At 40.8% G+C, this 15,518-nt stretch overlaps 1 protein-coding gene across 11 annotated transcripts in view; it reads left to right on the top strand.

Moving 5' to 3' along the window:
• LOC127576182 (interleukin-1 receptor type 1-like) overlaps positions 1–15,518 on the top strand; it is a 50,078-nt gene that overhangs the window by 18,786 nt on the left and 15,774 nt on the right. For all 11 annotated transcript variants that reach the window (XM_052026574.1, XM_052026575.1, XM_052026584.1 and 8 more), the window contains 3 exons: positions 9,342–9,603; positions 10,987–11,173; positions 14,279–14,453. In XM_052026574.1, coding sequence (XP_051882534.1) covers positions 9,342–9,603; positions 10,987–11,173; positions 14,279–14,453 — 624 coding nt within the window. The remainder of the gene's footprint in view (positions 1–9,341; positions 9,604–10,986; positions 11,174–14,278; positions 14,454–15,518) is intronic.

The raw sequence follows: 15,518 nt of genomic DNA, 5'->3' as shown, positions 1-15,518 counted from the left end.
TGCCTTCTGTGGGCCAGCCAGTTCTGGATCCACAATGCAATGTCCCCTTGGATCCCATGTCTCCTCACCTCCATAAGCCTTGCATGGGGTACCTTATCAAATGCCTTGCTGAAATCCATATACACTACATCTACTGCTCTCCCTTCATCGATGTGCTTAGTCACATCCTCAAAAAATTCAATCAGGCTCGTAAGGCAGGACCTAACCTTGACAAAGCCATGCTGACTATTCCTAATCATGTTATACCTCTCCAAATGTTCATAAATCCTGCCTCTCAGGATCTTCTCCATCAGCTTACCAACCACTGAGGTAAGACTCACCAGTCTACAATTCCCATGGCTATCCTTACTCCCCTTCTTGAATAAGGGAACAACATCTGCAACCCTCCAATCTTCTGGAACCTCTCCCATCTCCATCGATGATGCAAAGACCATTGTCAGAGGCTGCGCAATCTCCTCCCTCACCTCCCACAGCAACCTGGGGTACATTTCATCCGGTCCCGGTGACTTACCTAACTTGATGCTTTCCAAAAGTTTCAGCACCTCGTCTTTTCTAATATCTACATGCTCAAGCTTTTCAGCCCACTGCATGTCCCCACTACAATCCCCTAGATCCTTTTCTGTAGTGAATACTAACGTAAAGTATTCATTAAGTACCTCCATTATTTCTTCTGGATCCATACACACTTTCCCACTGCTGCACTTGATAGGCCCTATCCTTTCACACCTCATCTTCTTACTCTTCACATACTTATAGAACGCCTTGGGGTTTTCCTTAATCCTGCCCGCCAAGGCCTCCTCTTGTCCCCTTCTGGCTCTCCTAATCTCTTTCTTAAGTTCCTTCCTTTTTAGCCTTGTACTCTTCCAGATCTCTAACATTACCTAGCTCTCTGTACCTTTTGTATGCTTTTCTTTTCCTTTTGATTAGATTTATTATAGCCTTCGTACACCACGGTTCCTGTATCCCCTCGTGACTCCTGTCTCATTGGAACATGTCTATGCAGAACTCCACACAATTACCCCCTGAATATTTGCCACATATCTTCTGTACTTTTCCCAGAGAACATCTGCTCCCAATTTAATCTTCCAATTTCCTGCCTGAGAGCCTCATAATTCCCTTTACTCCAAGTAAACACCTTTCTAGTCTGTCTGTTCCTATCTCTCTCCAGTGCTAACGTAAAGGCGATAGAATTATGATCACTATCACCAAAATGTTCACCCACTGAGAGATCTGACACCTGACCAGGTTCATTTCCCAATATAAAATCAAGCACAGCCTCTCCTCTTGTAGGTCTATCTACATACTGTGTCAAGAACCCTTCCTGAACACACCTAACAAACTCCACCCCATCTAAACCCCTCACTGTCTGGAGATGCCAGTCGATGTTTGGGAAATTAAAATCCCCCATCACAACAACTCTGTTATCCTCACACCTTTCTAGGATCTGCTCCTCAATAACCCTGTCACTATTGGGCGGCCTATATAAAAAAAAAACACCCAGTAAAGTTATCGACCCCCTTCCTGTTCCTAACCTCCACCCACAGCGACTCCGTAGACAATCCCTCCACAACGTCCACCTTTTCCGCAGCCGTGACACTATCTCTGATCAACAGTGCCACTCCCCCACCTCTTTTGCCTCCCTCCCTGTCCTTCCTGAAACATCTAAAACCTGGCACTTGAATCAACCATTCCAGCCCCGGAGCCACCCAAGTCTCCGTAATGGCCACCACATCATAGCTCCAAGTATCGATCCAAGCTCTAAGCTCATCCGCCTTGTTCACAATACTCCTTGCGTTAAAATAGACACATCTCAAGCCTGTCTGAACACTTCCCTTCTCTATCACCTGCCTATGGTACTTACTCCTAGCTTCCTCTACTTGAGAGCCAAACACCTCTTCCCCAGTCTCTCCAGTACAGATCCCACCCCCCAACAATTCTAGTTTAAACTCTCCCCAGTAGCCTTGGCAAACCTCCCCACCAGTATGTTGGTCCCCCTGGGATTCAAGTGCAACCCGTCCTCTTTGAACAGGTCATACCTGCCCCAAAAGAGGCCCCAGTGATCCAGAAAACTGAATCCCCGTTCCTTACTCCAATCCCTCAACTACACATTTAACCTCCTCCTCAATCTGTTCCTATACCCACTGTTGCTTAGCGCAGGCAGTAATCCGGAAATTACTACCTTTTGAGGTCCTGCTTCTCAACTTCCTTCTTAATTCTCTATAGTCTCTTTTCAGGACCTCATTCCTCTCCCTACCTATGTCATTGGTACCAATATGTACCACGACCTCTGGCTGTTCTCACTCCCCCTTCAGGATATCTTGGACGCAATCTGAAACATCTCGGTCCCTGACACCTGGGAGGCGAACTACCTTCCGAGTTTCTTTCCTGCGTCCACAGAATCGCTTATCTGCCCACCTAACTATAGAGTCCCCTATCACTAGTGCCCTCTTCACTCCTTCCCTACCCATCTGAGCCACAGGGCTGGGCTCTGTGCCAGAGACACTGCCACTGATGCTTCCCCCAGGTAGGCTGTCTCCCCCAACATTACTCAAACAGGAGTACTTATTGTCAAGGGGTACAGCCACAGGGGTAGTCTCTAGTACCTGACTCTTCCCCATCCCCCTCCTGACTGTGACCCAATTGCCTGATTCCGATGGCCCTGGTGTGACCACCTGCCTATAACTCGTCTCTATCACCTCCTCACTCTCCCTGACCAGACAAAGGTCATCAAGCTGCATCTCCAGTTCCCTAACACGGTCCCTCAGGAGCTGCAGCTCCACACACCAGGTGCAGATGTAGCCTTTCCGGAGGCAGGGAGACTCCGGGAACTCCCACATCTGACACTGAGTACAGGAAACCGCACTCATACCCTTTCCTTTCCTCAAGTCACCTACCTTTCCTCGCCCCTTTACGCCAAAGCCCCTTGAGCCAAAGCCCAGAACACTCTGCTCCCTCTCATTCTGCTGCCCGCTGGATAGGGCAGATTGCTTTTTAAACAGCCTGCTCCTTACCTGCTGACATCACACGCCTGTACAGTCCTGTCCCCACTATTCCTGATTAAAACTTATTTAAAAACTTATAAAACAGAACCTTACTCAACTAAACCTTAAAATAAAAACTCTATACAAAAAAAGGAAAACTTATCTGTCCCGAAGTCCTGACCTCTGCCAAAGCAAAACCCACGAAACCTCCATTTTTTTCTAACTGCTTTTTAAACAGGTTATAAAAAAAAATGAAATTTACAATTGAACAAAGTGACTTCTAGAACTTTGACCAAGTATTAGACACAAACTTATTTGTGCATTTAACCAGAGTCTTGTATTTTTCGTTTTTTTTAAGATAAAATTTTTTTTTAAAGATTTCTTTATTAGTCACATGTACATCGAAACACATAGTGAAATGCATCTTTGCATAGAGCGTTTGGGGGGGGGGGCAGCCCACAAGTGTCGCCATGCTTCCGGCGCCAACATAGCATGCCCACAACTTCCTAACCTATATATCTTTTTGGAATGTGGGAGGAAACCGGAGCACCTGGAGGAAACCCACGCAGTCACAGGGAGAACGTATAAACTCCTTACAGACAGTGGCCGGAATTGAACCGGGTCGCTGCCACTGTAATAGTGCTACGCTAACCTTTTCTTAGCAAATAGGGGGCTATTTGGCTCACCAAGTCTGTGCTGGCTCTTGGAGCATTCCCTTCTGCCTTTTTTTCCTTGTAACACATTCTCTCTCACATGCCCATTAGCTCCACCGCTGACCTACACTAGGGGTAATTTACACAAACCAATTAACTTACCAATCAGCATATCTTTTGGATGTGGAAGGAAACTAGAGCACCTGGGAAACCAGAAACTCCCACAATCACAGGGAGAATGTGCACTGAACTTATAGCTGAGAGGTAGGAGTTGAAATCCTTCTATGGAAAATTCTGAAAATAAATTAATAAATCTACTTAGAAGCCTGTTAAATATAGAATTCTTGGAAATATTTTGCTGACTGGATATTTGTTATTTTGACCAAACCATCTGGGGCACAAATACAAATTGCATGTATAAGAAGGACCACATAATTCTAAATATTTCCATTAATGGTTAAACCATTGTAAAATGTCTACTGCCTATTACTTAAATATTTGGTAAAATGTAACCTGAGACTTTCTCTTAATTATAATGTGAATTAATACAAAATTGCTTTGTTATTTAAACAAATGTTATCAACAAGCTCAAGTTTCTACTTTTGTAGAAAACCTTTAAGTAGATTGATTTCTTTTTTATAGTTTCTGTTTACGTGTGATAGTAAGATTATTCAATTGAAAAAGTACAGGGAATTTTAGTGTCCTGACCAACATGCATCACTTAATTCACTCATCTATAACATTTTCATCTCATTTGTCATTCCCATTCACATTTCTGTATGTTCAAATATGATAAATTAAAAATGACTGGAATGTAATCATGTTAAGTTGGGCTAAATCCATAGCATGCTGAGGCAAATCGGGCTTGCTGTCAACCAGTGGTAACCAGGTAACTGACTGTAAGCCTTTTCTGGTGCAACTTGTTTTGGTCTTCTGAGCATGTTCAGCCAAATCTAACCTCTACTCTGCTGTTAGACTTGCTGCTAAACATCTAGGTTGTTTGACTCTCTTCATCCAGGAAAGCTACCTGTGGCAGGTAGGTGCCATGGGTGGTAAATTCAGAGAGTGGACTGGATCTAGGGAGATCTCGCCCTTTCAGCAGAAGGTGCTCAGATATATAAAATATGGTGCCACAGGAAATGCTGAAGGGTCATCAATATGAAATGTTAATTAAATATTAACTCTGTTTCTCTCTATCCATAGTCTGAGTTTTTCCACATTTTTCAGTTTTTTTTCCAGATTTCCAGTATCTGCTGTATTTTGCTTTGTAGTAAGGAAATTCCAACATCTTTATGGACGTATAGTTTTCCTCACTTGCTTGCTGATTCATTTTGTGTTATTATGAAGGAATTTTCCAAGAAGCAGAGTTCAAATAAAACATTAAATGACAATTTTTTTTGACGGTTATGGCCTATCTTCTCTCTTCTGTTTCAAGATTATCTTTGCCATCTTTTTTCACAATGGAGTGAGAACCCAGGCAGGAATTATAGATCCTGTACTTGCAACATAATGTAAATTATACATTGATGCATTAAACCCTGAGAATGTACAACCTTAACCATTTAATTACCTTTAGTATAACTGCATATCCACAAGTTAGTTTTAATCAATATAAACCTTATAAGATTATTACCAGATCCAAGCTCTATGAGTATTTGTACACTTGTATTGTTTCCTAACACTGAAAAAATAGGCAACCTATGGGGCTAGTGTTTGACAAGTCCCCTGGAACTAATGGCCTGTATCATAGTATGTTAAAAGAAGCAGTTGTAGAGATCGTGAAAGCATTGGTTGTAATCCACTAAAACTTGCTGATTTCTGGATAGATCCCAGAGGACTGGAAAACTGCAAATGTAATGCTTTTTTTATATATATAAAAAAGAGTCAGAAAGCAGGAAATTTTAGGCCAGTTAGCTTTAGATCTGTTATTGGGAAAATGCTGGCATTCATTATTAGTAGGATGTTCAGAAAAATCAGAGGAAAATCAAGCAGCAGTAGGCATGAAAGGGAAATTTGTATTTGAGAAATTTGTCATGAGTTCTTGAGTATGTGACAGAAGTGGATGAAGGTTAACCGATTGATGTAGTGTATTTGGATTTCCAGAAGGCATACAATAAGATACCATGCAAAAAGTTACTGCACAAGAGTGCTTGGGGTTGAAAGTGACATTTTGGCATGGATAGCACAGTATCTAACTGACAGAGAAATGAGTGTTGAGGTAGAAGTATCACTTTAGGATTGGCAATCAATAACTAATGAGTTGCCACATGGATCAATGCTGGTCCTCAATTATTTGGACTTTCTGATGACTTGGACGAAGGGACCAAGTGAATTTTAGCCAAATTTGCTGATGATACAGAGATGGGGGAGGTTAGCAAGTTATGAGGAGGACACAAAGATTCTCCAAAGAAATATAGGTTAAGTTTTTGGCCAAGACGTTGACAGATGGGGTATAATGTGGGAAAATGTAAGGTTAATCACTTTGGAAGGAAGAATATAAAAGCAAATTTAAATAGAGTGAGACTATAAAATGGTGAAAAACAAAGGGATCTGGGGGTACAAGTGCATGAAACAGAAACTGTTAGTATCCAGGCATCTCTATAAAATCAGAAGGGGCATAGATAGGGTGAATGCACCGTCTTTTCCCCAAGGTTGAGGAATCAAGAACAAGGGGGCTTAGGTTTAAGGTAAGAGGGGAAAGATTTAATGGACTTTTTTTTACACAGAAGGTGGAACATGTGAGAGGAAGTGGTTGAGGCAGGTACAATAACAACTTTTAAAAGACAGTTGGACAGGTACATGGATAGGAAAGGTTTAGAAGGATATGGGCCAAACATGGGCAAATGGGATTAGCTTGCACGGGCATCTTGGTTGTCATGGACCAGTTGGGCAAAGAGCCCATTTCTGTGCTGTATGACTCTATGACTAAAGCACAGAAAGTAGTTAGGAAGACTAATGTCTTTTATTGCAAGGAACAAGGAGCATAAACATGGGGAAGATTTAATCAACTTTACAGAATGCTGGTGAGACTGCATCTACAGTACTGCATACAGTTTTGGTCTGCATATTTAGGGAATGATATACTTGCATTAGAGACAGTGGAAAGCAGGTTTACAAGGTGGATTCCTGGAAAGAGAGGGTTGACATATGAAGAATGGTTGAGCAGGTTGGGTCAATGCTCGTTGGAAATTAGAAAATTGAGAAGTGAGCTTATTGGAACACACAAGGCTCTGAGGGTAATTGTCAGGGTGGATGCCGAGAGGATGTTTGCCCTCGTTGGGGGGTGGGGGGGCTGCTGGTGGTGGTGGTTCTAGACCTAGGAAGTAGAGTTTGACAGTAAGGGGTCACCCATTTCAGATAATGGGGAATTTCTTCTCTTGGAGAGTCACAAGGCTTTTGAATTTTTCATAGAGCTGTGGAAGTGGAGTCAATGATTATACGGTATTGGGATGGCAAATGGTGCTACAAGTAATACAGCTGTCTCACAACTCCAGTGTCCAATACTGATCTCTGTGGAGTTTGCACATTCTCCCTTTGACCATGTAGGCTTCCCTTGCATGGGCTAAGTTCCTCCCACATCGAATGATGTGCTTGTTGTTAGGTTGATTGTCTACTGTAAATTGCTCGTAGTGTATTTGAGTGATAGGAGAATCAGTGGGGTGTTAACAGACGTGTCAGAACAGGTTGCCAGGGAAATAAGTGAGACAATGGGATTGCTTGAGAGCTGGCATAGACTTGGTGGGCCAAATGACTTCCTTCTATATTGTAAGGAGATATGACGTACCACAGTGTTCAAGGTGGCAATTGATAGACATTTATACCACAAAATACTCAAGGGGTATGGAAAGTGCATGGGAAAGTGATGTTGAGGCCTAGATTTGACCAGCCATGATCTTACTGAATGGCAGAATTGGTGCAGGAGCTCTACTCCAGATCTCGTTTATGTTGCTTTGTTCCTTCATTACAATCATGACCTTTGAACAGTACTCGATTATCTATGATTTACTTAGGGGTATTCTGGGATTCTGAAAAGCACTACAAAATTGCAGGTTCATTTTTTATTTTGTAGGTATAACAGTGATAGGGTTGTACAGCATAGAAACTGGCCTTTGGCCCACCACCTCTCTGCCTACCTTTTGCCCTACACTAACCCCATTTGCTCGCATTAGGTGTGTATCCTTCTATGCCTTGCCTGTTTAAGTTCCTGTCTAAATTTCTCTTAAACATAGTGATTATATCTGATGACACCACCTCCTCCTCCAGATATCAACCACTGTGTGTAAAAACTTTCCCCTCAAATCTCTTTTGAAACTCCTTCCTCTCACCTTATGCCCTCTTGCTTTTTTTTAACGTCTACCATGGGAAAAAGATTCTGACAATCTACCCTATCTATGCCTGTTATAATTTTATATACTTCTATCAGGTCACCCCTCAGCTTCCTTTGCACCTGGGAAAACAAGCCCAGCCTATCCAAACTCTCCCTATGACTCAAGTCCTCCAAATCAGGAAACATCCTGGTTAATCTTCTCTGCAATCTCTCCAGTGCAACCACATCCTTCCTCTAGTGTGGCAACCAGAGCTGCATACACTATTCCAAGTGTGGTCTAACCAGTGTTTTGTAAAGGTACAATGTAATGTCCCAACTTTTGTATTTTATGCTCTGATCTACAAGGCGAGCATGTCATATAACTTATTCACCACCTACCTGTGTTCTTCATCATCTACCTCTGTTGCTATTTTAAGGGAACTATGGACTTGAATTCCAAGGTTCCTCTGTTATCCCTTATGGGTCCTATGATATCTAACACCACCTGCTTTTTAATACTGACCTGCTCCAGATTATCCATGTACCCCTCCCTGAACTCACTCTTCCATGTCCTCCTCCTTCGTGAACAGACATGAGTAGTGTTCATTTAGGACTTCACCCACATCACTTGGCTCACACATAGGTTACCCCTTTGGTCACTACGGAGATCTATTCTTTCCCTGGCTATCCTCTTGCTCCTGATTATACTTGTAGAACATTCTGGAATTCCATTTAATCTTGTGTGGCAAGGATATTCCACGATCCCTTGTTGCCCTCCTGATTTCTTTCTTTCTTAAATTCTAAAATTATGAGAAGACAAACAAATGTTGCCACTGTTCTCTGTTCCATTATCTTCAAGAGGATAAACAACGCTGACTGCACGTAATGTAATTTATTTATTAAATGGCTTGAAATCTCTTGAGAAAAAGTACTATACAAATGCTAATATTTTTCTTTGAAATGATGCTTCAATTTTGTTAGTGGTTTATGGAACCACTTTTACAGTCAACATTGGAGTACAATAAAACCTAAAAATTATATTGTGAAGCCTTCAAAACTGTGTTGGCTTCTTGATGCATTTTGTTGGATGAACTTCAGATGATTTTACATAATTGATTAAAGTTTAGATGGCCCTGTTTTTTTAAAAGAAAGTGGCCTGGATTAGAGGGGTTGATGTTCTGCAATACAATTGGGCCACTAAAGGTGAAATAAATGGCATCTTCATTCTTCTTTGTTAACTGCAAAATCTGGGCTATATTGCTTAGATTGGCTGACCCAGGATATATTTTTCTGCTATGTTTTAATTGCTCACAAAGAAGCATTGGACAGATCTTATGCTCTATATTAATATATCGGTTGCCTCATGGTTTTGATTATTGCTCCCTCTCTTTTTGTTTATAGAATCATGCCAAGACTGGGGTGTTAATTTTGACCGCCACTTCGCTCTGGAAAGAGAAGCAGCTGTTTTGAAGTGCACTCCTTTGGAATTTATATTTAAAGAGCTTATGAATGCAACAACAAATTACAGTGTTGTGTGGTACCACAACAAAACATCAGAAGTAATAACAACAGACAAGATGCAAAGGATACATGTAGAAGCTGATTCTCTTTGGTTTCTTCCAGTATTAAGTGAAGATACTGATCACTATATCTGTGTTGTGAGGTAGGATTCCAAGCTCATCATTCACATGCACAATCCTTGGCTCTCAATACTGAGTGTCCAGACCAAGCAATGTTAGAACATTCTAAACTGGCACAATAATGGTAGAATTATTAATCTATTATAGATTCTTCATTAAATTTCCAAATTTAATTTATTTTATCATGTGTATCTATAGAATTCTTTTGCGCATTATACTTTTTCATTATCACTAAGTTTCCAAGTTTGATCCGTGTTTCATATTCTAAAAAGGATAGTTGTCTACAACTTCAATAACTGAGTAATCAGGTTATAGTAAGTCAACAGCATTGTTATCTTCCATGTTACTATTCATTTTTGTGAGACCTATAGGTAGGAGAACCAACATAAAAGGGAGTGATTGGTCCATGATGGTTGAAGACTGTCATTGCACCTTTGCAGTAACTGTTCTGGTAAAAGTGGGTCAGTTCAGGTGGGAGAGAGTTCAAAGTGCAGGTGGGTAATTAATCAGTCTTGACTGGGACTCCAGCACTTCAGCTGTTAGAAAGTATTCTGGTTACTGTTTTATCAGTCCTTACTGTCAGTTTCTTGTTAAAAGGTAAATGGGGTCTGTTCATGTTTTCTCCTTCAGTTATTCAACTTGTAGACACAAAAAATTCTGCAGATGCTGGAATCTGGAGCAATACACAAAGTGCTGGAGGAACTCAGCAGGTCAGGCAGCATCCATGGAGGGAAATAAACAGTCGATGTTTCGGGCCAAGACCCTTCATCAGGACTGGAAAGGATGAGGGAAGAAGCCAGAATAAGAAGGTAGGGGGAGGAGCACACAAAGCAGGTGATAGGCGAAGTTCAAGTGATAGGCAAGTCTGGGTGAGAGGGCGATGGTAGGGGGGAGGGGGAGAAGATGTAATAAGCTGAGAGGTGAAAAGTAGAAGAGGCAAAGGGCTGAAGAAGGAGGAGCCCGGTAGGAGAGGGCAGTGGACCATGGGATAAAGGATAGGGGAGGAGAGGAGATAAGCAGGTCATCAAGGTGGGAAGGGAGCCACAGGAATAAGGGAAGACAAAGGAGTGGGGGTGGTGGGGAAGAAAAAGAAGGGCTAGGGTTACCGCAAATTAGAGAAATCGATGTTGAGGTCATCAGGTTGGAGACTCCTGAGGCAGAATATGAGGTGTTGTTCCTCCAACCTGTATCTGGCCTCAACGTGGCAGTAGAGGAGGCCGTGGAGAGATGTGTCAGTATGGGAGTGGGATGTGGAATTGAAGTGGATGGCCACCAGGAGGTCCTGGCTGTTGCGGCAGACGGAGCAAAGGACCAACTTGTATGCTTTTGCAATGAAATCAGTTAACATTTTTGTTTGGAATTTATCTATTCAGAAACCTTTCTAACACGTAAATGTGTGCTTGCAGGTATTCTACATTTTGCATCAAAGAGGCTATTTCACTAACGGTTACCAACCGTACCAGTGCATTATGCCCACAGAATGGTAATTCCTATGGGTCGTCGTCTTATTCAGGGATAGCTAAAGTGATTTATTGTCCTGATATCATGGAGTATTTTGGCTCAAATGAAGATATTACACTAAATTGGTACAAGGTAAGGAATTGGTAATGTGAATGATTAGTTTATAACATTGACTAGTTTACTGATTGAAATTATGTATCATTTGAAATAATTTACAGATGTACTCTTTCAGTGCTATAGAAGAATACAATGAAAAGAAAATGGGACCAGAAAAGTGCCCAGGCTTGTGTTCAGCATGTTCCCACTTTCCAAGCTGAAGGTTGAAAAATGGGCTGGCACATTCAAGTAGCACAAAATTGAGCTCCCTCTACAGTTTTTTTTTGTCATTTGCCTTGATTGGACATCAAGGGTGTTTGTTTAATTTTGGTATTCAAAAGTCAACATAGGGATGAGAAATGGAGTGCAAACCTGTTAGTTCCTTGTGTGTTTTGACCTGCCAATGTATTTCTGATGGTTGAGGCCAAGGTAATGGTCTCCTGCATGGAGGCAACTCCAGAACCTTTCTGTGCAGGTGGACGTACTTCCCGGCCTCCTTGACTGGAAAAAATAGCCTTGCACATTAAAGATTTGTAAAGAGAATTCCTAACTTACAAATGTGCTATTTTTGCATGTAAAGGAATATGGCTGAAGTAATATCCACTTCTGTACATATCGACATTGAGAGCCGAGGTGGGGCAACTATGTTCAAAAGCCCTGTCAACAATGGTGGAGGGAAAACTATGGCCAATGAGCACTGGTGTGGAAGGTCGAGTCATCAGAACAGATTGTCTGGAAGAACAGAAACTGTTAGAATGGATCGGTGTCTTTAACAGAAGCAGGATGGCAGGAAATGTAGTTGTGTTTGCTTTTAATGGAAGCTTTCTAACATTTTGTGTGTATGTGCTCTGATTAGAGTTATACTGGGGTGTGGGTTTGAATCATTATATTGTTTATTGCTACAGAGTAGTGGTGAAGACAAAGTTTAGCTAACTACAAACTGATCTAATCAGACTCTCACATTCGTACTTTCTGGCAGAATGTTTTGAATGAGTCAAAATCATGGCTGGTTATTCAAGTTGCCTTTCCGCACTAGAGTACTGTGACCATTTGTTGAATAGCACCATAGGCCAGACTCATCCAATAATTCGTCAGAACCCTGTAATTAAACTGATTTCTATGGTGCATAAAATGTGTATCTGGGCAGATGTAATTTCTAATGTTTCATTTTGCACTGAAATGGAAAGTCGTCATATTTTCAGGAATGGCTTCTTTGTTTTATTAAGTAAGTATAGGGATTTTGTATTTAATAAAAAAATATATATTCATGTTGATACTGTGAATTTTTTTTCTGCATTTTCAATCAATAAGTGATTACTTCCACATCTGATTGCAAACTATAAAATAACTCCAATTGTATCTTCTTTTCCAAGTAAGAACAGGGGATTAGCAAGTGGTAAAACATTATGTACTACTTGCTGCCCTGTACCTTTCAGCAACTGGCCTGTGCAACTTTGGATTGCGATAATAAACAGATAATCAGTGTTCCTGATCCTACCTAATTATGCAGTCTGATGTTCTATGCCATCTACAGCATTTGAGGAACTATTGGTAATAAAATGTGTGGAATGTGAGCTTTACTACCAGGGACCAATGGGAGATTGCTTTAGAAAGAATGCAGAAGTGATTTTTATGGTAAGGGTGCATGAATATTCCTTGCAGTGCAGGCTTCTTCTCGCATGTCACTAGTCCCTTCATGTCTGTACTCCCTCTGAAATACTTTTCTCCTCGCATTTATCCAGCTACTTTTGCCTCATTCACTTGAACTTCCCAACAAGTGCATGCAAGCAATTCTACAGAAGTGCACTGTGAATGTTCTAATGAGGCACAGGTTTGGCCCTCAATTTAGTATGATTTCTGTGCTCATCAAATGCCTACTCTAAATGCAAATCTGCCCCAAGATATTTTTATGTGGTTGGAAGTGGAATTTCCAAATACAATCTATCTTTAGCTTTAAAGCACTAGATAAATCATGGCTCTGAATTTTCTACTTTTGCATCATTAAGTAATGAGAATATCATGTTATCTAATGGTAAGTTCAATTAACTGGGAGTGAATGATGTTTGCAGGTTTGTCTTTTCCTACTTCTACACTTCTAACTCCTTTTAGTATTCTTTGACCTTGGATTTTGAAGGTTTAGCTGCTTTATTTGTGACCAATCTCTCTCTCTTGTTGACTTTTTTTTTCCTTATAATTGATGCAAATAAAGTGAGAATGATAACTGCTTCTGTGTAATGTAGTCAGGTGCAAGTAATGGCACAACGAGCATGACTTGTTAAAGGAAGCATGAACCAAACCTTTGCATATCACATGAAACAGTTAGTGGGGGGAAAAATGTACCTAAAGATCTGATCTGAATTCTTGCAAATGCATGTTGATTGGTCAAAAATATTGGCAGCCCCACACAATCTAGTGAGTGTTGGTAAGTTATTAAACACCTTAACAATGCAATTAGGAAATGGAGTTCATTAAGTTCTTGGAAATTGAATTTGGCCCCTTCTACCTTAGAGCTCGTAAAGCTAATTCTGGGATCACAAAGCACTGTGGCGAGAGAAACAAGAATTAATATTTCATGTCAATGACTCTTTTTCAGAGCTGGAGAAATGGGAAAACGCATTTGTTTGACCTAAAATTTTTACTCTGATTCTCTCTCCATTGATTTGTTGCCTGCCCTTCTGGGTATTTCCAGAACTTTGTTTTTATTTCATATTTTATGCATGTGCAGTGGTTTGATTTTCACTGGTTGTACGATCATGTTGTCTTCATGCTGACATTGTAGCTGCACTGCTGTACCAACAGGAGGCAACATTGGGCTAAAATATTGGCTTCCTTCTCTGCTTACTTTCACTGCCTCATCTGTACAGGCAGAAGCTGTCATTTCATTCTATTGATTTTTCTGGTATCCTTTACTGGGCCTTATAGCACATTCAGTGTGTAGTTTTTGTTGAGTTGCCTTTAAGCTATTGAAGCTTTTATACATTGCTTTAGTTTGCTACTGTGCACCCTCAGGTTGCAAACAATTGGTGACTACCTCTGATGGACTTCAGTGAAGCTACAGGCATGTTGAAGACCCACCAGTTTTCTTCTCCAGTTGGAAAATCTGGGCTATAGAATAGTAATTGCATATTATTTTGTTTTCAGAACTGTGAGCCTATTTCACACGATGGAGAAAAATACCACTACCATGAGGGTGATTGGCACCTTACTGTAAAAGACGTGGACCCATCAGATGAGGGAAAGTATGTTTGTGAACTACTATTTATGCATAATGGTTTACGATATGTAACATCAAGAACCATTGATTTCAATATTAAAGGTATGAAATTGTATTTTTGAAGAATGCTGATATACAGTATATTTGTTTATTATTATAAATGATAGGATGCTGATCAATTATCTTTAAAGTAAACCATTAACAAGGAGATCTAACTAAGTACCTGCAGTCATCATTGCCTTCTTAGGCATGGTGTCAAATGCAACAACATTCCAATTAATTGAAACATCTTTTAAAATAAAAACCCTATGCTGTCCGCTTCCATACTTGCTTCTAAAAATGTACCATACAATAAATAAATAGAATTAATAAAAGTATGGTTTTAATTTTGTCTTGATTTTGTTTAGTTATCAAGATTAGGCAAGTGATTTTTGTTGTTTTTGTGTATGGGGTCAGACTTCGAGTTTGCCAAACTTTTTTTTAAAGAAAAATCATTATGTATTTTTCTCACCTTGCATGGTCTTTTCATTGTTTTCCATAGTAATGTGAAGATCCCAACGAAGTTAATGGTTTGAAGGTTATTTTTTTAAAAATATGTTGGTAAATTGTTTGAATGTATATATGGTTCAGAATGTGCTGAGACTTTTGTAGTCCAGCAGCTTAATTGTTTAACAAACAATAACACCATCTAGTGGAATAACACACATAAAATGCTGGAGGAACTCAGCAAGTCAGGCAGCATCTATGGAGGGAAATAAATGGTTGATGTTTCGGGTTGAGACCCTTCATCAGGACTGGAAAGGAAGAGGGCAGAAGCCAGAATAAAAAGGATGGGGGAGGAGCACATGCTAGCAGGTGATGGGTGAGTCCAGGTGAGGGGGGAAGGTAAGTTGGTGGCAGATGGGGGGTGAAAGGGAATGATGTGTGAAGCTGGGAGGTGATAGATGGATGAGGCAAAGGGCTGGAGAAGAAGGAATCTGATAGGAGAGGACATTAGACCATGGAATAAAGGGAAGGAGGTGGGGAATCAGAGGGAAGTGGTGGGCAGGTCGTGAGGGTGGGGGAGGGGAAAGAGAAGGGTGAGGGGGCCACAGGTATAAGGGAAAACAAAGGGAGGGGGGAGAAAGGGGGAAAACAGAGGAGAGGGCTTACTGGAAGTTAGAGAAA

The sequence above is a fragment of the Pristis pectinata genome, chromosome 11 (assembly GCF_009764475.1).
Source record: "Pristis pectinata isolate sPriPec2 chromosome 11, sPriPec2.1.pri, whole genome shotgun sequence".
NCBI lineage: Eukaryota > Metazoa > Chordata > Chondrichthyes > Rhinopristiformes > Pristidae > Pristis > Pristis pectinata.
The sequence above is the reverse complement of the archived record's forward strand: the minus strand, read 5'-3'. Positions and strand labels throughout refer to the sequence as shown.